At 43.1% G+C, this 21,114-nt stretch overlaps 1 protein-coding gene across 3 annotated transcripts in view; it reads right to left on the bottom strand.

Annotated features, from left to right (window-relative positions):
* Positions 1 to 21,114, bottom strand: part of PTEN (phosphatase and tensin homolog) — a 90,862-nt gene that overhangs the window by 7,204 nt on the left and 62,544 nt on the right. For all 3 annotated transcript variants that reach the window (XM_014572722.3, XM_075935083.1, XM_075935085.1), the window contains 3 exons: positions 18,947 to 19,088; positions 13,748 to 13,914; positions 1,069 to 1,293 (listed from right to left, as the gene is read on the bottom strand). In XM_014572722.3, the coding sequence (XP_014428208.2) occupies positions 1,069 to 1,293; positions 13,748 to 13,914; positions 18,947 to 19,088 (534 nt within the window). The remainder of the gene's footprint in view (positions 1 to 1,068; positions 1,294 to 13,747; positions 13,915 to 18,946; positions 19,089 to 21,114) is intronic.

Raw genomic sequence — 21,114 nt, 5'->3', positions numbered from 1 at the left:
GCTGGGTTCCCTACAAATACTGTTGAAGGAAAAACTTCCAGTACCAATACATGTGGCGAAAACTAACATTTAATGTGGAATGGACATGAGCAAGCCCTCGAAGAAGAACAAGGTGTTGTTTAGCGTTGTGGTAAAAATTCTCAGGTAAATTGTCTTTAATACATTTTGAGTGGTTTACACTTGGGAACTGAAATAAATTTACTTGACTTAGTTTAGGACATGTAGTTTTGTATATGCATTAACCATATGCATTCTGAATCACTGCAGTTAGTCATTCTTTAAAACTCTTCTTACCCTTTTCAGTTGCAATATGTCCTGAGTTTCAAATAGCTCCAAGAGTAATAAACACATGATGACTTTACTAAAAGCAAGCAACTCCAAACAAGATCTGGTACCCACTGGGGACCTCCTTCCCACCCCTATATTTTTCACATTCCTTCCTTTGTGGGTCTTTGCAGAATGCATAGGTGGGAACAAAAGTTTCATAAGCAAGGTAGAGTACCACAGGATTCTTGGAACCATAAATGTCTCTAGTGGAGACAAGGACTTAAAAACACAACCTTAAGAGTTTATACCCCATTGAGGTGAACAGAATCAGATTATGGAACAAATGCAGAGACACGAAGCACCGCATATGCAATCCAGCACACCAGAGAACACCACTCAAATATTTAGGATAGAACTCATGGATCTACTTGTCAGCCCCATGAACAGGCAATACAAGAAACAAAAAGACTATTTCCCTGAGGTATCCTACTTTCTGCTAGACTGAATCCGTGAAGTTTGAGTGTTATAATTTTTCCGATCATGACCACATTTATAATTTATGCGGTATAAGTTTACCAAAGAAACTTCAGAATTACTCTTGAAAAAAATCTACCACTTTCTTTTGCAATAATTCCAGTATGAGTTATTGAATTCATAAAAAGAGATAAGCTTCAGCAATGAAACATCCAGATGTTACCTGCCTCAGTCTAGAAAGTTACGTAACAAATGGCTCCTAGAGAAACATGTTTTGATAACATTAAATAACTTATTGTATGCTCTTTAAAATTAAAATATACTGACCTTAAAGTTTGGAGAAAAATATCTGTTGGCTTTGTCTTTATTTGCCTTGTCTAGATCATTTTTTGTTAATGTAAGGATTAGGTATTCCTTGTCATTATCTGAGCGTTCTGTGCTGAAAATACCATCAAGTTCCTGATCGCCAACTAGACTTCCATTTTCTACTTTGTCTGAATTTTCATCCAGTCCTATGAAGAATGTATTTACCCAAAAGTGAAACATTTTTTCCTGTAGGAAAAAAAAGCAAGCTTGCTTTAGTGTTTACAGATGGTATATTATCTTCTTTGAATACAAGTATCTCTATTCTTTTTTAAAACGTATGTGTTTAACAATACCAAACTAACAAAGGCATAAAAATCTACATAATGCTACATGATTGGTACATCAAATATGTCAGGAAATTTAAATGTTTGGGATGTCCAGTTATATTTGCCAGCATTTCTACTAAGGACATGAAGGACTATTCGACAAGTTGCTTCCCCCCCTCCTTGCTATCTATCAGGAGAGAGAAGGGGTATTTCAAAACAGCAGCACTGCTTGGAGCCTGGGGCCAGACCCTGGCTCCACGTGGTGCTGTCACGTTGAAATGCTGCAGGGAGCAGCACCACGTGGAGCCTGGCATCAGATGGGGACTCCCCCGTTGATCCTGAGCTCCATGGTGCACTGCTGCTTTGAAACACGCCTGGCGTCAGCCTCCTCACGGAGTTTCAAGGTGGCAATGCTGCGTCGAGCCCAGGATCAGTGGGGGGATTCCCCAGCTAACCCGAGCTCCACACAGCACTTTCGCATTTGAAGTGTAGCAGCCTTAGGGCTGTTACTACACTTCAAAGGCAGAGGCACCCTATCGACTAATTGAATAGTAAACACAAAATGCATCAGCTATTCGATTAGTCAATTAGTCGATATTTAACATTCCTAATTTTTACTGATCAAAACAAGGCAGAAACATTTTCTCTTGAGTATTCCAAATGATTTGCCTGTGACAATAAGCAAGGACTAATTATCAGCTACAAAAAAGTACAAACCAGTTCATCTTGCATGACAGTGTTCCAGTGTGCGCACTCATTTACATCTGTGTGTATATTTAATCCAAGTCTCAGATTTATTTATACAGCAACTGATATTACATACAATTAGTAAGTACCAATAATATACACTCTTGATTTTAACTAGAGGTGTTGTGGGATGCTATTGCATATTTCAGTCCTCTCCTCCGCCCCCCAACTCCTGGACAAGCAGCAATAAAGGTGTTTTTAACTTTGCTGGGTTGAGCCACTAATGAAAGTGAAGTTACTATTAAATTTAACCTTTATGGCCCCTTAACATATTGAAAGTATAGACACAGCTATATTAGATTGCTTGTCCCCCTTAAATTAATCATGATACATTTCCTTCTTGAATCTCCTCTGACATAAAATTCAAAATGGATTTTACCACCTTCACAGCAAAATCAACAATCGAATGTTCAATGGTGTAGAATAGGGATTGGATTCCTTCTGAACAAATGCAAGCATATAGATAGATAAAATATATTTGCATTAGTGCTCATGTAACATGAAGGAATCGGATATACTTTTAACAAAAGAAAAAAAAAGCCCAACCCTTCCAGACCATACTACAGTGCTGATGATTTGGGTTAGCACGTTGGGGGTAGCACGGAAACTATGGTGGAACTACACCAACTCAGTATTTCTTAAGCTGCAGGAATACTTCACTAGCTGGCACTGCTTCCTCTGGGATAGCTCTGTGTCTGTGAAGCAATACAAAATTTCCTTAGAGCAAAAAATCTTTTTTCTGTTTTTCTGGTAAAAATTTTAGTGTATTACTGTTTGTGTTACAGAGAGTAATAAAACAGACTCTTGGTCAAACCTTGGTTTCTGCATTCCTTGGCTTTGTATTTCATTGCTGCAACTATTCCTTCACCATTTTACATTTTTTATATATACATATATATATACATACATATACACATATATACATACATATACACATATATACATATACACATACACACACACACACACACACACACACCCACCTTCCCCTGCAGGTGTGTTTATTTTTGCCTTTATGCAGAAGATATACTCGCATTCAAGGAAATTTGCAATATAGGATGGATTTGCAGATCCCTAATTAGAAGACAGATTAAAACAATGGCCAAAATTGCCTATTCAGGCAGTCCCCGAGTTACGCGGATCCGACTTATGTCGGATCCGCAGTTACAAACGAGGCTTTTCTCGACCTGGAGGACGTGAGTGGCGGGACGCCCAGATGCGCCGCGGTCCGCCGCCCCCGTCCTCCGGGGCGAGAAAAGCTGCTCCCCATCTCCCTGGCCTGCAGGGAGACGGGGAGCAAAGCCTCGGAGCACGCCCGCAGCAGGACAGCCCAGGCGCGGTTGGGCTGTCCCGCTGCGGGCGTGCTCCGCGGCTTTGCTCCCCGTCTCCCTGGTCTGACCAGCAGACCAGGGAGATGGGGAGCAAAGCCTCGGAGCACACCAGCAGTGGGACAGCCGCGGCGCGCCTGCACTGTCCCGCTGCCCGCATGCTCTGCGGCTTTGCTCCGCGTCTCCCAGGTCAGCAGACCAGGGAGACGGAGCAAAGCCGGGGAGGACTTGGGTGGTCCCGCCACCCCTGTCTCCCTGGTCTGCTGGGGGGGGGTGCAGCTAGTGCCCTCCCCCCCCAGAAGACCAGGCTTTTCTTGCCTACCTCTGGGGTAGAGCAGCTGGGGTGCTGCCGGGTTGCTCCAGCAGCGCCCAGGAGCCACGCTACTGGAGCAACCCAGCAGCACCCCAGCTGCTCTGCCCCAGGCGTCCTGATTTAGCCGCTGCTGAAACTGACCAGCGCTGACTACAGGAAGCCCGAGGCAGAGTTGCTCTGCCCCGGGCTTCCTGGAATCAGCTGCTGATCAGTTTCAGCAGCAGCTGACTTGGGGATGGCTGGGTTTCTTAAGTTGAATCTGTATGTAAGTCAGAACTGGCATCCAGATTCAGCCGCGGTTGAAACTGATCAGTTTCAGCAGCAGCTGACGCCAGTTCCAACTTACATACAGATTCAACTTAAGAACAAACCTACAGTCCCTATCTTGTACGTAACCCGGGGACTGCCTGTATGTACAATTTGTGGATTTCCCAATGGAATTATTAAATTCACTATACTATATTGAAGAATTTGGATCACCACTCAGTAAACAATATCAAATGGCTGCATTCACATTCCTTAGCTTCCAAATGAAATTACATATGGAATGCCACAATTTGAAAGTAACGTGTTATCTGGATCCTGGACATAACTGTCTTACATGGCCAACATTTTATGTCAGCTGAGGTGGTTAACAGTCATTCGATTAGTATGTTAGAACTGGAGGACGGCACTCTTAGAGTCCGTAAACTAAGTCCACTCCTGAGTTCAATCTATTGAATCGGGCTTTGCGCTATGCCCCGATAGACTAAAGCCTTGCAGAGATATAAAAACTTGTATTCGCATCTTATCTGTGATCTAGGATGTAAATATCCACAGATATTTGTGGATTTGCAGGATTCTGCGAACAGCTTCACAGGTTATCCCACACTAGTGACACAGGTGTGCCAAACCCCCAACCACATCCCACTTCTCCCCAGAGATCTCCCACCACCTACTCCATCTCTGCTGTACCTCCTTCCCACTCCAGGTAGGGAGACTGTATCCTTAGCCCTTGTGCACAGTGTATGTGTGTGTGTGAGGCCTCTCTGATGCTCCTATTCAGTTGAAGTGGCTCTAACACACAGCAGTGCTTGACTCAGTGAGCAGAAATACAGGATAGCATTTTCTTCTGGAAGTTGTAATTAACCTCCTACATTCAAGCTATCTGAGAACTACAACTTCCAGAATGCACACTGGGCTATTGCTGCTGCTGACCGATTCAGAAAGCTGAGCTTGAATCTGGAGGCTGGGTAACAACTGTTCCATCTGAGCGTGTGCGTGCGGCAGAGCTCTGTATAGATACAAAATCTGTATCCTTGTCCAAGCTACAATCCACAAAAATGGTGTGCAGATATCCATGGGTATAAAGCAGGTACATGCAGATTTGCAATGCTTTACTGATAACCAACTCCAATTAATCATACCTTTAAATCCTTAACCTATGTGGGCAATAGGGCTATTTAAGGAAGCTGTGCATTTAACTTGTTTTCAATGTTTATTCTATGCATGTATTTGGAGCTTTTAAAATATCCACAGACTTTAAAAAAGAAGGCGTCAAGTCGTCTTTAAAATATTTTTACATACGTAATTCTAGAATTTTGACATTCAATGACTATACAATACTTTTAAAAGATTCACAGTGCTATGTGGTATGTCTCCACCACTTTAAAAGAATAGTGATTGCTTATTGATCATAATGTTAAAGGACGAAGGGTCACCGAGCTTGATAGGGAAACCTACAAAATATCTAAATTTCATATTAGACAATATTCAGTCATTCTGGAACTAAATTCACTCAAAGTTACTGAAGAAGCTCTTCAGACACAATAGGGAGAAAGTTAAATAAGTTTCAGAGCAAATAACCAACTATGTTCAAATAAGGAAAAAGTTACTTAAGATCTTCTGCTTCTTTGACACTACCTTTTCGGACTCTCAAAATACAGCATCATAAAAGTGGTAAAATTACCTAAACTTGTAAGATTTATTTTAACCCTTACTAAAGCAACTGCAGTAGAATGTGAGCCATATCCCTTACTGGCCTTCAAATGTTACCCACTTTCATTTCTTCAATGGCACAGAATGCAAGGCTCCCAGAAAGCCAAGGAAGTTCAAGATGTCCAATTAAAACAAAGGCCTGAAAAACGAACAAGATCAGGTCTGTGGCAGGTATCTTTCAAACAACCCTGAGGGAGACTGATGCAAAGATGCCACTTAGCATCTCAGCAGTGTCCTTATCCTTAATTGCTCCATTTAAGCCCTGCAATGCAGTAAACCAACATTCTGCAGGCTTCCTATTTCCAATACACAATAGAACCGTGGTCCCCAACGCGGTGCCTGCAGGTGCCATGGTCCTTGCCAGGGCATTTGTATGTGCCTGCCAGCTCATCCTAATGCAGAGGCGGACTGGCCCAGCGGGACTGAGCCACCGGGCTCCACACTCCTGCACCAGAGCCGGTAGGGGCGCTGCTAACACTTACAGCCCTGCCAGAAGACCCTACTGGGCCGAAGGACTCTGGCGAGGAGACAGGCAAGATGATGCCGGCTGGGGAAGGTACCAGGCTGGGGGAAGGGAAAACGGGCACAGGCGCAAGCATGCACCATCAACCCGGGCAGCAGCAGATGGGTGGAGCCAGGGCTGTGGCGTTGTGGCACCATTTTTAAAAACAGCCAGTCGCAGCTCGGGGAAGGAGGCACGCTGAGCGAGGCGTGGGGGAGCAGAGCCTGGCTAGAGGCAGGGTAGTCGTGTTGTGATGGGCCGGGGCTGTGAACGCCGAGCAGCCCAGCTCCAGGTCCGGCACGTGGTCTGGAGCCCAGGCTGCGGGGACTTCTGGGGCCCGATCGCAGCAGACTCCAGCCCTGCAAACTGGAAGGGAGGGGAGGGGAGGGGAGAAGGGAGAAAATAGGGGGAAGGAGTGGGAGAGGAAGGGGCTTGTGCTGATGGGAGGGGGGCAGGTCAGGAGAAGAAAGGGGCAGGCACAAAAGGACAGGGTGGAGGAGACAAATGCTGGGGGGGGGGGGAAGGGGAAAGGAGCAAGTGGAAACAAAGAGGAAAAGGGCAGGAGGGGAAGTGGGAGGGGGGACAGGGTGATGCTGGGAGAGGAGAGGGTAAGGGCATTGGAGGATATAGGGGGAGGTGCTGGGAGAAGGCTTGAAGGAAGGGGTGGGCATGAGGAAGGTGGGATGGAGCAATTCATGTGTGAGGGCACAGGGGGGCTTGAGGGAAATGGGGGCAGAGGGGTCAGGAGCAGTGAGGGAAGGGGGAGGCACCAGGAGAGTGCAGGGGTAAGGGAAGGTGCAGGTGCCCGGGGATTCTGTGGGTGAAGCAGAAAGGCAGACACCTGCAGGGGAGGGACCAGCACCAGAGGAGAGAGGAAGGTGTGTAAAGGAAGGTGTTGGAAGAGGGGATGAGGAGGGGTAGGTCACATGATCAGAGTGGGGCTACTGGAGGAGTGGGCATAGGGGGGAGAGAAGGGCTGGTGGAGGGGGCAGGTCTCAGGAAGGCTGAGGGCAGTGAGAAGGGCAGGAGTCAGGACAGCAGAGGAGGGTGAGGGGTTGGGGGGCAGGAGGCACCAGGGGAGCTGATGGAACAAGAGGAGAAGACATGGAAGCAGAGGGAAAAGGCAGAGATTTAGAAGATATTTATAAATAACTTGGGTGCCACAGTAGCACATCCAAACAAGCCACAGGAACTGAGTACCAGTGCACAACACAAAATTCATTCTGCTCATGAGAGGAAACTCTTAGAGGGAACATTTCCCCCAGCCTCTCCACCCCCGAGTTAATGTCACACATATTGGGTTAATGCAATTGCAGGATAGTTGCATGAGGGAGGTTTGGTGGGGGGCAAACTAATCCCTATTGGTAGGAGGATGGTGGGAAAAGTATTGGGGGGGGAGAAGAGGTGTGTGTGTCACATGACACCTTTTCTTTTGGTCATGTGTCCATCTTGCCCAGAGTGTGTTGCCTCCAGAGGCATGGCTAATGGGAGCTGGGGGTGTGGCTAATGGGGGACCAGGGGCATGGTTAACAGGGGTCAAAGAGTACGTTTAAAAAAAATTCTTTGGGTACAAAATAAGCCTTGAAAAATTGTTGGTGCCCACCACACTCTTCTTAAAACATGAATGTGCTATTGGTCGCAAAAAGGTTGGGGACCACTGCAGTAGAACCTCGAAGTCATGAACACTTCAGGAATGGAGGTTGGAACTATGGTTGTGTTCTCAGAAATCTACAACTGAACACTGACTTAAAAATAGAGATGTAAAACCAGCCCAGAATAGTTAATTGGTTAAACCATTTGGTTAACTGGTCAACAACCAGCTGCCGGCAGTGGGGGCTACTCTGGCCCCCGCTACGGCTGGGGTCCTGCCAACCGGGGCCCCATTATGGGGTCAACAGATAAGCATGCTGATAAGGCATATGTTTACCAGTTTACCGTCAACATCTCTACTTAAAAATGCTGCTTTCACTTTTTTTTTTTTTTAAGTACTGTACATATAGTTCTAATACTGTAATACTCCTAATACTCCTTAGTATTTGATCATAATCTTTTTTTCCTATCTTAATTAACGTTACAGGTTATAATATTAAATGGGTGTGCAAAGAAACTGAGGAAGGGCTAAGATGACATCTTGAGTCTCTCAAAGCTTTCCATTTTATAGCCACTGTTACTGCTTCTGGGAGTTCCTGCACTTGTCAAGTGGATGATAGTTTCATGGGAGATCATGGCCATGAAGAGAGTAACCTGTTATTATTTAAAGGTCTACTTGTTGGGAGTCTTGTCAGGGTTTTTTTTTTTTTTTTGCTTTATTTTTCTATAAATTTGGTTGCAATAATAAAGCCTGAATTCATAACTGCGGCCAGCTTTATTTCAAATAGCGTGGACAATGAAGGATGGGAGTGAGAATTTATATCATGCTAATTGGACATCCAATAGCACAGAAAATCTCCTTTTACTAATTGCTTTATCTTGCTTGGGTTGTGTGTTAGCTAGCTGCTGAATTCAGCTAAGTACTGAGAAAACTGAGTTTGCTATTTACATCTGACAAAAGTTGTGTTGCAGGATGTTCGCATACTGCTGGCACTTGAGCTTGTGGTGTTTCACTAGCTCTCAATGGACTATTGAGATTTGAGTAGTAAGTGGAAGATTACTGGGACTTTGGGGACTCCATGTTACAGAGTTATAAAACTCTGGAGATGAACAAAATATTGCCATTGGTTTGTTAGGAACGATATGAACTATTTCAGGAGTCTTCTGCAGAAGAGAAGAAAACTTGTCTCCTATGCTGCACTGGAAGGCAATTACAGGTATGACGACAGATTTACCTGTACTTTTTTTTTGGGGGGGGGGGGCAGGGAGGGAGAGAACATTCAAGTTTGCTTTCTCCCTTTTTTTGTGCTGTTGCATGGGTATTAGAGAACCAGAGCAGTCTATAAATGCTGGTGAAGAAACACACTGTGGTATTAATGCCTAAAGTAAGAGACAAGAAAAAGTTAGTGCTTTACTCATTCTTCTATTCATTCCTTGACCTCTTGGATAGGCAGGCTATAAAAAAGTAGATAGCAGGATCTACATGTCAGAGACTCCACTGTCTTACATCATGGGGTCATTTACATCCATGCCACACATGTGAACATGGCAGTGCTATATAAGGTGTAGAGCAATCAAGAAGCGGGCCCAAGAGTTTCTGGGAGCAGACTATGGTGATTTTTCCTTGCAGTGCAACAGGGAAAAGTTTTCTGCCTGATACCTTGTTAGACTGTAAGTGGGTTTTACTTTCCAGGCACAGAGTTTTGTCCTCCCTGGTTCTCAGACTCCGACTTTAAGGTCAGAAGGAACCACTGTGATTTTCTAGTCTGACCTCCCACATGTTGCAGGCCACAGAAACGTACATGCACACTCCTGTAATAGACCTCTAACCTCTGAGTTACTGAAGTCTTCAAATTATTGTTTAACGAGTTCAAGTTAGAGAATTCATCATTTACTACTGATCTGTACCCCTTGCTGCAAGGGAAAGGGGGGGAAGTTCTGGCTCTGTGCTAAAAATAGCGCTGAGAAACATGTAAGCATTAAGTGTGACAGAACCTACAAATTTAATATTGTAACTGCGGGAAGGAAGCACAAAAAATGAAGAATCACTAGACTCCTGAAGTAAAAGCAGATGACATGCTGTACTTCATGGAAAGCAACTTGGCTGTCCAGGGGCAATGTAAACATTCACAGCTGTTTAGAAGGAATTATACCAGGGAGGAGCTGTCATGAAGTGACCAGTAGGGGGCCTGGCTTACAATCAAACCTTGAACTGCTCTCAAAAAAGGGGAAAGTTCCAGCTTATGCTAAAGAGCTAAGATTCAGGTATGAGAAAAGTGCACATATATTTTATGAGTTTTTTTTTTAAAGTTTACTTTCAAATACACTTCCTGATACTTTAAGACTTTTCTAAGAGGAAATCATAAGACAAGGATACTGCTTCTTCCCTTCCTCTATTTCCTCTATGTCCACCTTTTTTAGTCTAGGCTACACAACTGGAAGTCCTCTTGATACTATTTTCTCCATATGTACCAACATACCTTATATTAATGCCTTAATTTCAGAAAATAAATTTTAAACATTTCTAAAATTTTTGACAGCTCTCTGTGCCCTATATAGTCTCTCCTGAACTCAGGTACCTGGTTAACAGGGAATATATTCTTGGGGAATCAGGGCATAGTACTCATTGAAGACACCCCCCACCCTTGCTTGAACCAAAACCAAAGCATGAAAAGACAGGAGGAGAACCACCTAAACCCCTCCCTCCAGACAAGGGTGATAGGATTTAAGAAACACCTCTAAACTTACCTGCATAAAAGATAGGACAGAAAGACTATTAGCATACAATGGAATGGAGAATAGCACTACCAAAGTAAGAACCACACTGAACAGCGGACTACAGAAAGCCGGAAAGCACTGCCAGATGGGAAATCTCTGCTCCAAATGCTAATCTAGGTGTGGGCATGCCAGCCTTCATCAGTAATTATCAGGCCAAGTTTAGTAATAAATCCTCTACTGGTATCCAAAACACTTAAACTGTCTAATTGCATTATGAGCTCCCTTGACAGAACATGACCCACAGGTAGGAATGATCAGTTTTAATTGCGTAGCATAAACAAAACAACTTTAGAACACTCTTCAGCCATCCATTTACCCATAAACAAGTGTCTTCTTCTTGACCCATTGTTGTTTCCCTATAAAAACCCTTATCCATGTTCAAGTAAAATGTTCTGATGCCTGGATCTGAATTCTGCATCAATTCCACTGGAACTTCACCTTCTCCATATTCATCATGCTGGAGGCTCTGCTCAGCCTGTCTCCAGCACTCTGGATTCCCCCTTCCATCACTATCTGGGAACCCCAACCAGTTTAAGCTTCATGAACGATATCTCTCCCCCTCTCTCTAGGTATAGGCTCCTGAACCTGCCTTTTGTGATCAATTATTGTTTGCTAGACTTAACATTTGTAATCAGACTGAAGTTGGATTTAATATTTTAACTGTTTTGTTTGTTTGGTTCCCTTTATATGGTTTTTACATAGAAAGAAACAATATTCATTGCTAAGCTCATTGCTTTTTGCTTTTTTCCCCCTCCCACCCTCATAGGGGTGTTGTTTTGGCTTCCCAGTTCATTCTGCAACAAAGTTTATTGTATATAAGCTAAAGATCCCTGTATTACCCAAAATCCTGTGGGGTTTGCTCAAAGGGGGTTACTAGTACAACAGTTGTGGCTGAACCTGAAAGCCATATGAAGGTGGCAGCTTAAAGAGCTGTTTAACCCAGACCACTGAGTCCAAGGCAGGGGTGGGCAATAATTTGTAATCGGGGACACTCCAAGATTTTGGCAAGTGGTCAAAGGCTGCATCTTTACCAAGGGGGTGTGGGGTCTAGGACCTAGGAGATTGGGTGCCGAAGGGAGCTTGGGGTAAGAAACTGGGGTGCAGAAGTGAGTGTGGAGTCTGAGAAGGAGGTTGGGTGAATGAGGGGATTGTGAGCTGGGGCAGAGACCTAGGGTGCAGGGTTGAGGAGGGAGTATGGGTGCAGAAGAAGATTCTGCCCTGAGAGAGGGGCTCTAGAAGGAGATGTAGTGTCTGGGAGGGAGTTGTGACCTGGGTGAAAGGGGTGCAGAGGGTTTGGGTGATGACATGGGGCAGGACAATGGGATGCAGGATCAGGGAGGGGGTATGGGTGCCAAAGGATTCTAGCTCAGGGGAAAGGAGTACGAGAGAGTGCAGGGTCGGGGAGGGAGTTGTGACTTGGAGGAAAGGGGTACAGAGAGTTTGGGTGGTGGCCTGGGGCAGGTGGTTGGCAGGGAGAGAGGGTGGGAGTGCCAGAGGCAGGCTCTGCGTGGGACTCACTTACCTAAGCAGCTTCCAGTCAGCAGCCCTGAAGGAACCTGAAGGCTGCAGTCGCAAGCTACTGCACATGGCTCTGCTCTGGGTGGGGATAGGAGGGGGGAAGGAGGCATCATTGTTTGTTTGCTGGCATCAGGGGCAGCCAATCTCAACTGCAAATGGTTAGAAACTGGTCAATGGGAGCTGAGAGATTTTGTTAAGGGATGAGACAGAGCACAAAGCCTCCCTTGTCACTTCCAGACTAGAGCAGCCACATTTTAAGTGGCTGTTGCTGTGCTATACTTAAGGGTCCCAGCAAGGCACGCTGACAGCCTCTTGCCCATCCCTGATCAAAGGGCACATGAGGGGCACTGCTGTGCAGCCCAGCCTAGTGAGTCCAGGGACATAAGGGGTCAGCTTGAGAATGCTGATTAACTGCTCTCTCAGATGTGCTCTGGTAGCATGTGCGAGTCTCTGTGTGGTTCATCTGATTCTAGGGTAGGAAGAACCCATTCCCGGGGAACCTAGATTCTTCAAAAGAACTTCCTTTGGGAGAGAACTGGCGTAAGGGAGAACTAAAGCGCTATACGAGAACACATGTAACACAAGCTTCATACTAACAGAATTATCAACCTGTAAGAATAACCCTAATAAACAAGCATACCCCACAGTAACGGGCAAATCCGGTTACAGGGAGGAAGAAACAAAAGTCCTGCTTAAATAAAAAAATTTTTAAATCTACACGTATTTGTAAAGCAGTAACAGAGAATACAGGATACATGGAGAACTATCACACAGTTTAACAATATTTGTTTGTATAACATGCATAATTAGTTCATAGCTTTGACAACTACCAGTAATCTATCCATCCACAAATTCAGCTGATAAAACCTTTACATCCCACCACAATGTATTCAATACACACATTCACAGTCATCAGAATCATTTTACAGCCACATATATACATCTATCTCCTTGCTTTACAATCTCTTTGCCTTTTTGTCTCCTAAACTACTCCAATATCATCATCTTCTATTTTGTCTTACCCTAAATCTAAGCATATCTAGGCCATAAATCCTGCCCATATACTGTGAAGTTGTAATAATGGCTGGCAATTCAATATAGAACTATTTATGAAAGAGTGATAAGCAAGTGTTCCAAGTTCATCTAAGCTTTTGCCCTCACCTTTTCCCTCTCCTCTACAAGTTAAAAAACATTATTATACCTCTCACTCCTGAGGAGACTGAACTAAGCTTTCAGGTACTTGGTTAGCCCTTTTGATGCTTCTCCATAAATTTTTTTCAAGTAAATCCACCATGTAAGAGTGGTTGCATTTTTCTTTTTTAGAACAGGAGTGCCTCAGTCAGATCATCACATTTATATGCCAATGCATGCGTTTCTCTCTAGTATACTTTTTATCTACATTCCACACCCAAATGATCCTTCTTTCTAATGAATTCTCATACTAGCCAGTATTGGTTTTGTAGCAGGATGTTGGCAAAGAGGATATCAGAGGCTTCAGCTCTGCAGCGACTCTCAACTCTGAGTGTAACTCCCAACAGACCCAAACCCTACAACTGAAGCACCCAGTTTCCCCTTACACTCCACCAGCATTACTATATTTTCCTCCAAAGAGACAACAAACCTTTTTCAACATCTTGTTCTGTTTGTGGAAGAATTCCACTTTGATATCACCACACACCGGCAATGGTTGAGGGAATTCAAAGTACATGTATTTGTCTTCTCGTCTTGGGGGTCCTGAAGGAGAGGTGAATATCTTTACCTTTAATTGGTACACCACAAATTGAGGATCTGCAGGGTAAAACATAAAAGGCTATTATTTCACAAGTAAAATCTTTTAACTTCCAAAACCTGGGTTAATAGATTCACAAAAGGTTATAATTTGCAATATGAAAAACAGATTTTAAAAGTATTTATTTAGAACTATCCAATGTGATACGATAAACAAGAAAATCACCACTTCGCAGAAAGATCTTTCATAGCTTAAAGCATAGAAACGTCACTTAATAGAACCCTAGAACTCTCAATGTCAGAATTTCAAACTGATATACAGTAAACTTCCAATAATCCGGCACCTTTGGGAGCCAGGGGGTTCTGGATTATCAAATATGCCGGACTATTGGACAGGGGGGCTGTGAAGGAGATGGGGGGCGCGACACTGAGGGACCAACCCAGCAGCACCCCAGCTGCTCTGTCCCAGACTTCGAGTCAGCCGCTGCTGAAACTGACCAGCGGCCGACTCGGGGAAGCCCGGGGCAGAGCAGCGCCAATTGTCCAGCTGCCTGGAGCACTTTCAGGTGGTGCTGGACTATCAGGAGTGTCGGACCACTGGATGCTGGACAACTGGAGTTTTACTGTACACTGAGTGTGAGGCTGATTGAAATGTGGCCATATAGATAGATCACTGTTGCAACCACTCTCATGTTTGCGGCAAATCTTGCACAGTATGTACCAAATGCCGTGTCTATGAAGAGCTGGTAATTCGCTGTTATGATGATGCTGTTGGTATTAGGGAAGTTAGATATCGGGTATCTGAATAATTGTGTTACTGCATGAAATCTTAGTGGTTACATGACTATTTGACAGTCCTCAGGGGCAGGGCCAACAGCCAGTGCACTCCTGGCCCCACTCCTGGGAGCCCACTGCCACTCCACACTGCTGCTGCTGTATCAGAGGCTGCCTACTAAATCTGTCCAGCGGGGTCCGAGCTCCCCATGGACAGAGGATGCACCACAGAATCTGAGCAAACTGTCTGTGGGGAGCTTGGGCCCACTGCAGACAGGGGCTGATGCTGCCCTGTGCTGCTGCCCCTGCATCAGAAGCAGCGCAGGGCAGCAGGCAGTATTCCCTTGCTCACCCTCGTTTAATCAGTTAACCCATTAAAATTTAAGCGGTTAACTAATTAAATGGGATTTTACATCCCTAATATGAAATTATGATTATTGGCTATGAACTTGTCTCTCAAATGTTTGCTTCTCAGAGACCACAACAGGACGTTTGGCCAGCGTATGGTGAAGAACTATTCAGGCTGAATAGAACTACTTGGACTGACAGTGGGCCTAGACAGGTACCAATCCACATCCAATGTGAAAACCCAGACTATGACGGGAGAAATGGCTTCTACCTGTAAAGAACTGAGTCATATGGATAGGTGGCCTGCTCATGTGACAAACTCCATCTTGTACTTGTACTTTTCCAGCGCAAGAACAATGGGAATCCCTAGATATGGCAAAGGATATAGAAAGCCCTGGAAATTCCCATTTTGTCTTCAATCCTGCTACCTACCTCTGTAGTATCTTTGCTACAAACTGAAGCTCCAAACCAGGGCTACTCAACAAGTGCCCAGAGCCCATTGTTTGCAGCCCATGGTGTGGTTTGGGTTTACACGGGGCTCAACATATGGCCCAGGGGTGGGATCCTTTGAACATGGCCTCCTCCACTGGGAACACACTCCACAACAGCAAGGTGAGCACTGAAACACGCAAGTGGACAGGCTGGCTTGAACAGATGGGAACAGGGTGTTGGCATTTCTAGCCCTTGGGGAGGAGGTGACAGGAGCACCGGGGCATTCTGGGAAGTGCTTTGTATTCATACACATCAGTGTGAAAGAAGTTATTTGCATATATATATATATATATAATTTGCATGCATATGCAACCACACTTAAGTTGCAGCCCTCAGCATGTGATGTGAGTATCACTGTGGCCCCCCCATGGCTTCCAAAGTTGAGTAGCTCTACTCTAAACCAAGGACTGAATGGCCCCTCCAAGCTGCAGATATGCTCCAGAGACCTTGGTTAAGACAGCAGTTTAGTCCATCATTGCTACAAGCCTGAACCAAGAACTTTACCACTGTTGATTCCTTTAACAATTTAACTCCAACTCTTCCTTTTTATAAATAAACCTTTAGCTTTCAAGTTACTAAAGGATTGGAGAAATGTGCTTTAACAAGACTGAGTTATAAATTGACCTTAAAATGTGGCTGATCCTCTGGGATGGGAAGAACCTTTTTATTTTATGAGATTGGTTTTCAGAATCTCATCAGTACACGAAGTGTTACAGGTGGTGACACAAGAACTGGAGAGTGAGGAAACTGTTTGTGTGACTTGTTGTTAGTCAGCGTGGTGAACAGAAGTTCTCTTTTTGTCTGGTTTGTTGTACCTTGTAGCAGAGGAACTCCAGTCATGAGCTGTAAGCAGCCCTGTCTCTAAAGCAGTATCCCTTAAGCCCCCACCCCTTGTTACAGTAAGTATAACAGTAAAATAAAATTCTTAGTATTTCATTCTATATTCTAATTTATAATACCATTTTTACATAGTCACTTGTATCTTCTTCAGCCTGATCCCTTTGCATATTTAAAACATATATAGTAGTACCTACTAGTATCTGCTTATTTAATGACAAAACAGTTTTTTACTTTTTACTTCTGCTTGAATTTCAGTTGTTCCAGAATAAACTGGATTCTGCTCTGATTTAAGAGTAAACAGAATGGTTAACTTAATTCCAATTACTGTGTCAAATGTTAAACAAATGTATAGACACACTGACGATAGTACTATGAAATCTGAATTAATCCAGCCCACAGAAACTTTACTGCTAGTCATGATCTAGAAGTGATTAGTAATTTCACTTAACTTTTAGCTCAAGTTAAGTCTCCAAGGACAGAAGTTAGATATGCTTAGTTTGCAAATAGTAAAGCTTATCTGATCTAAAAATCACCAATACACAACATGAAATCCAGCAACATTTATCAGAATCACTTTTCAGTCTAGAAACACACTTCAGGTCTAATTCAGGCTGATCACTGGGCTAGGGAGCTAGCCTTGAGCTAGACTGTGAAGCCACTTTGAATCTACTATTGCAGCCCAAGAAGTGCAGAGTCTATTGCCAGATCCCTATTTACAGCGCTGGATGGCATGACATTTACAGCCTCCTCTCCTCACTCAAAACCTCATCTTCAGTCTTCAGATCCTGCCACCACTCTTCTTTCTGAAGAAATGCCACACGGATCCTGCAGTTAGGGACCTCAGAACTCCTGGAAGGGGTGGTAAGTTTTAGCCCTCAGGCTGTGTCTACATTGGCATGATGTAGCAGCTGCTTTTGCGCAAAAACATGCTGCCTGTCTACACTGGCAGGGAGTTCTTGCACAAGAACACTGATGTTCCAATGTATGAAATCAGTGCTTCTTGCACAAGAACTATGATGCTCCCTCTCAGGAATAAGCCCTCTTGCGCAACTGTTCTTGTGCAAGAGGCCAGTGTAGACAGGCAACATGAATTTCTTGTGCAAGAAAGCCCGATAGCTAAAATGGCCATCGGAGCTTTCTTGTGCAAGACAGCATCTACACTGGCATGGATGCTCTTGCGCAAAAGCACATCTCTTGTGCAAAGGCACATGCCAGTGTAGACGCTCTCTTGTACAAATACTCTAACGCAAAAAATCTTGCGTTAAAAGTATTTTCGCAAATTCTTGCCAATGTAGCCTCAGTGTTTGCTGAAGTTAATCACAACAGATACAGAGATTTAAAAAGCAGTCAATTACAGGTTTCCTACATGAAATGGTTTAAAACCTCAAAGAAACTACACTTTGAGGAAAAACACACAGTGGTAATTAATACATGTGTCTAATAATTTGTTAACTTATCAGAAGTAGAAGTAATAGAGAAGCTTATCAAAGTACAAGTTTAAACCTATTATGCACACAATGTAGAAAACCTGCTCAAGGTAATGTTAAGACTTATAAAAAGTTAATGCTATTAGGACCACACTTTGCTGAGGAGAGAGATTTCCAAATACATCTCTAATCTTCACTTTACCATTTTGGTGGTTTTTCTTTTGTTTGCAGACAGTCACCTCCCTTCCTGTTCCTGCAAATGAAGCTAGTTTTTATAGACCTCTATAAAAACCTGCATTTGGCTACTTTAAGTCTATGCATTTTCAAGTTGTATCTTACAATGGCATTAATTTCAGTCTGTTGCCCCTTACTATAATGCCAATACTGAAATGATGGTAAGCAACATTTTTGTACATAAATAGAAAATGAATGGATGTTACTACTTTGAAACACACTCTTAAAGACAAGGGTGAATACAGATTTTCAGTTAAACTCAAGTCATCGGATAGTTTCCTTCCCAATACATAGCATATTCCCAAAGCAGAATTACATCTGGCTAGATGCGTTAACTTTGTAAGTCTCTGAAATAAGTCCTTCCTTCAGAAAGCAGCAAATAGACAATAAACATGTATGCAGCAGAATCACACGTTTTAGAGTCCATAGAGAAGAAAAATGTCATGTGTTGGTTAAACAATCATGGGAATCTCCTTGTAGTTGAGACACTACATAACTCTCACAGAACCAAAACTTTACTGAAATAATACTGCAGAAAAGTGAAGTTGCTGTGTTTAATTAATTTTGAATAAGCAACAAAAAGAGAGTACACCCTTCTTAACCACTTTAAATGTTTCCCAATTTAAAGTTTAATGAAACAGCACCTGTTTGTATGGTGGTTTAAGACAAATGCCACACAACTTACATGGAACTTTTTCAAAGATAAAAGAGTGCATAGTCAGGATTGGAATCCAACAGATCTCAAGTCTCTAAACAGGATTCCTTATACTACTATGGCATTCTACCACTCAAAAGGATAAGTTGGTTCTGTGATGTAAGGGCATTGGGATGTAATGTTAATCACAAGGAGCTACATAACTATATACAAATTCAAATACCTATACCTCTACATATGCAAATACCTACACATTTTAGCAGACAAGAACCATACACATTTTAGCAGACAAGAACCATTAATACAGAATAAGGGTACTTACTGCAAGTTCCGCCACTGAACATTGGAATAGTTTCAAACATCATCTTGTGAAACAACAGTGCCACTGGTCTATAATCCAGGTGATTCTTTAACAGATAACTATAATAATACACATAGCGTCTCTGACTGGGAATAGTTACTCCCTAAATAAAGAGAGAACAAATTTAAAAACAATCCATCAATTATTAATTACTAGTTCACATTAATAGGCAGGAGCCAATTAAAATAAAATTACTAAAACCAGTTCTAAGTATAAAAAGTCACAGTGGACCCAAATTTAGCATTTATGCATCTTAATGGTAATATCTTAATTACTGGAAATTAGGGGTTAGAAAAAGTTATCCCAAACCTGTTAGTACAAAGACTAAATCCACTAGAAAAGGGGAAAACTTGCCCCCAAACTAATTCCTGTTTTGGAGGGTAGGGAAGTTGAGAGGAAAGGAAGGAGAGGAGAGGTCATCTGTACTTGTGGTTTTCCATTTTTTTTCCAGGTGACCCAACTGAAGAGAAATGTTCATGCTTAACACTCAGCAAAACTAAGGATAAGGGCTTTGGGGTATAGCAGGAGGTTTAGGACTGGGGCAGTGGGTAGGGATGCTGGGGTGAGGGCTGTGGGGTGGGATTGGGGATTAGAAGTTCACTATGTAGGAGGGTAGGGTAGGGGTTGAGGTGCAGGATGGGGTCAGGGCTAGTGATGCAGGCTATGCAATTTAGGGTGCAGGAGACTCTGGGTCTGTGGGGGTTCAGGGCTGGGGCAGTGGATTGGGGTACAGGCTTACCAACCATGGTTTCTGGTGACCAGGAGGTTCGAATGCAGGCTTCCTGCCTGTCTTGGCTTTCTGGACCACACTGTCCCAGAAGCAGTCAGCAACAGGTCCAGCTCCTAGGCTGAGGCGTGCAAGCAGCTACACATGGCTCTATTCTGCAAGCACGGACCCTCTCCACCTCCCATTTGGTTAACCAGATTTCTGGTTAATCTACAGTAAAGCTGGTGCTTAGGGCAGAAGCAGCATGGGGAGTCCTGTGTCCTACTGCTGGCCACTTCTGACACCATGCTGAACCGCAGAACACGTTTGGCCAAGAGTTTTTGAAGTGTGGGTTGTGACCCAGACTTAACTGGCTACCAAGGTCCCTGGGTGCTAAGCAAGGTGATCCAGTGCCTTACTTTCTGCAACCCAGTACTGAGTCGCACTTTGAAAACCAATGATCTACATGGAACACTTTTTCATCTTCCCATACACAGCACCATACCTGCTCTGCCTTTCTTGCAAAAACTTCAAATGCAGCACACCACATGAGATGAGAAGCAATGAAAAAGCTTAACAGCATGGTGTCCAGCTTCTATTACATTGTGCTAAAGGATTTTTCAAGTCTTGCTTACCTTCAACTCATGTACATATTTCCTAATGTAAGGTTTTCAGTAATAAAAATATGGAATGCTACCCTCAATTGTATATATTAAATTAATATAAAAACTCAAATGGCTTTAAGGTCCACAAAGCAATCTACAGCATCATGTTGCTTTTTAGAAAAAAAGATTTCAATTAGTATCACCATATATTTAGTGGGAAGGCCACATGAACCACCTACATTTACAAGATTTCAAGTCTGCAGTAGGTTTTAGGCATACTTGCTAACATTGCCTATAAAATTCTAGTGCCATTATTATTTCCACTATGAAACCCATTTATGAGAGGTTTCACAAAAAGAAGTGGAAATAGATTACATTAGGCCAACTAGCCCAATTCCGTGTCATTACTGGATTGTTCAACTACATTATTTTAAACCTCTGCATTAAATGATCATTTGGAGAAACAGTTGAATAACTTTTCTAAACTAAATGTAACTATTTTAAAATTTTAATGCAGCAATAAGTTAATCAAAAATATTCTGGTTTATTCATTTTTATGATTTTCAGAACAAAAATTAGTGACAAAGATGATCAATATTTTACCTAGAGAATTATAGAGTTCAAAACAATATATAATGTAGTTTGTTATATACAGATTCAAAACAGAACTAGTGCATATTAATGTTCACATTACAATAGGAAAAAAATAGGTATAACTGTTTTCTGAGAAAAGTCATATTACAGATACATGCATACAAACATGCACAAGCACGTCCACAAACAGTTTGGTCTTAGTAACTGATATTCAACTGAACATG

Source organism: Pelodiscus sinensis, chromosome 8 (genome assembly GCF_049634645.1).
Source record: "Pelodiscus sinensis isolate JC-2024 chromosome 8, ASM4963464v1, whole genome shotgun sequence".
Lineage (NCBI taxonomy): Eukaryota > Metazoa > Chordata > Testudines > Trionychidae > Pelodiscus > Pelodiscus sinensis.
Note: the sequence above shows the minus strand (reverse complement) of the source record. Positions and strands in the feature narration are given on the sequence as shown.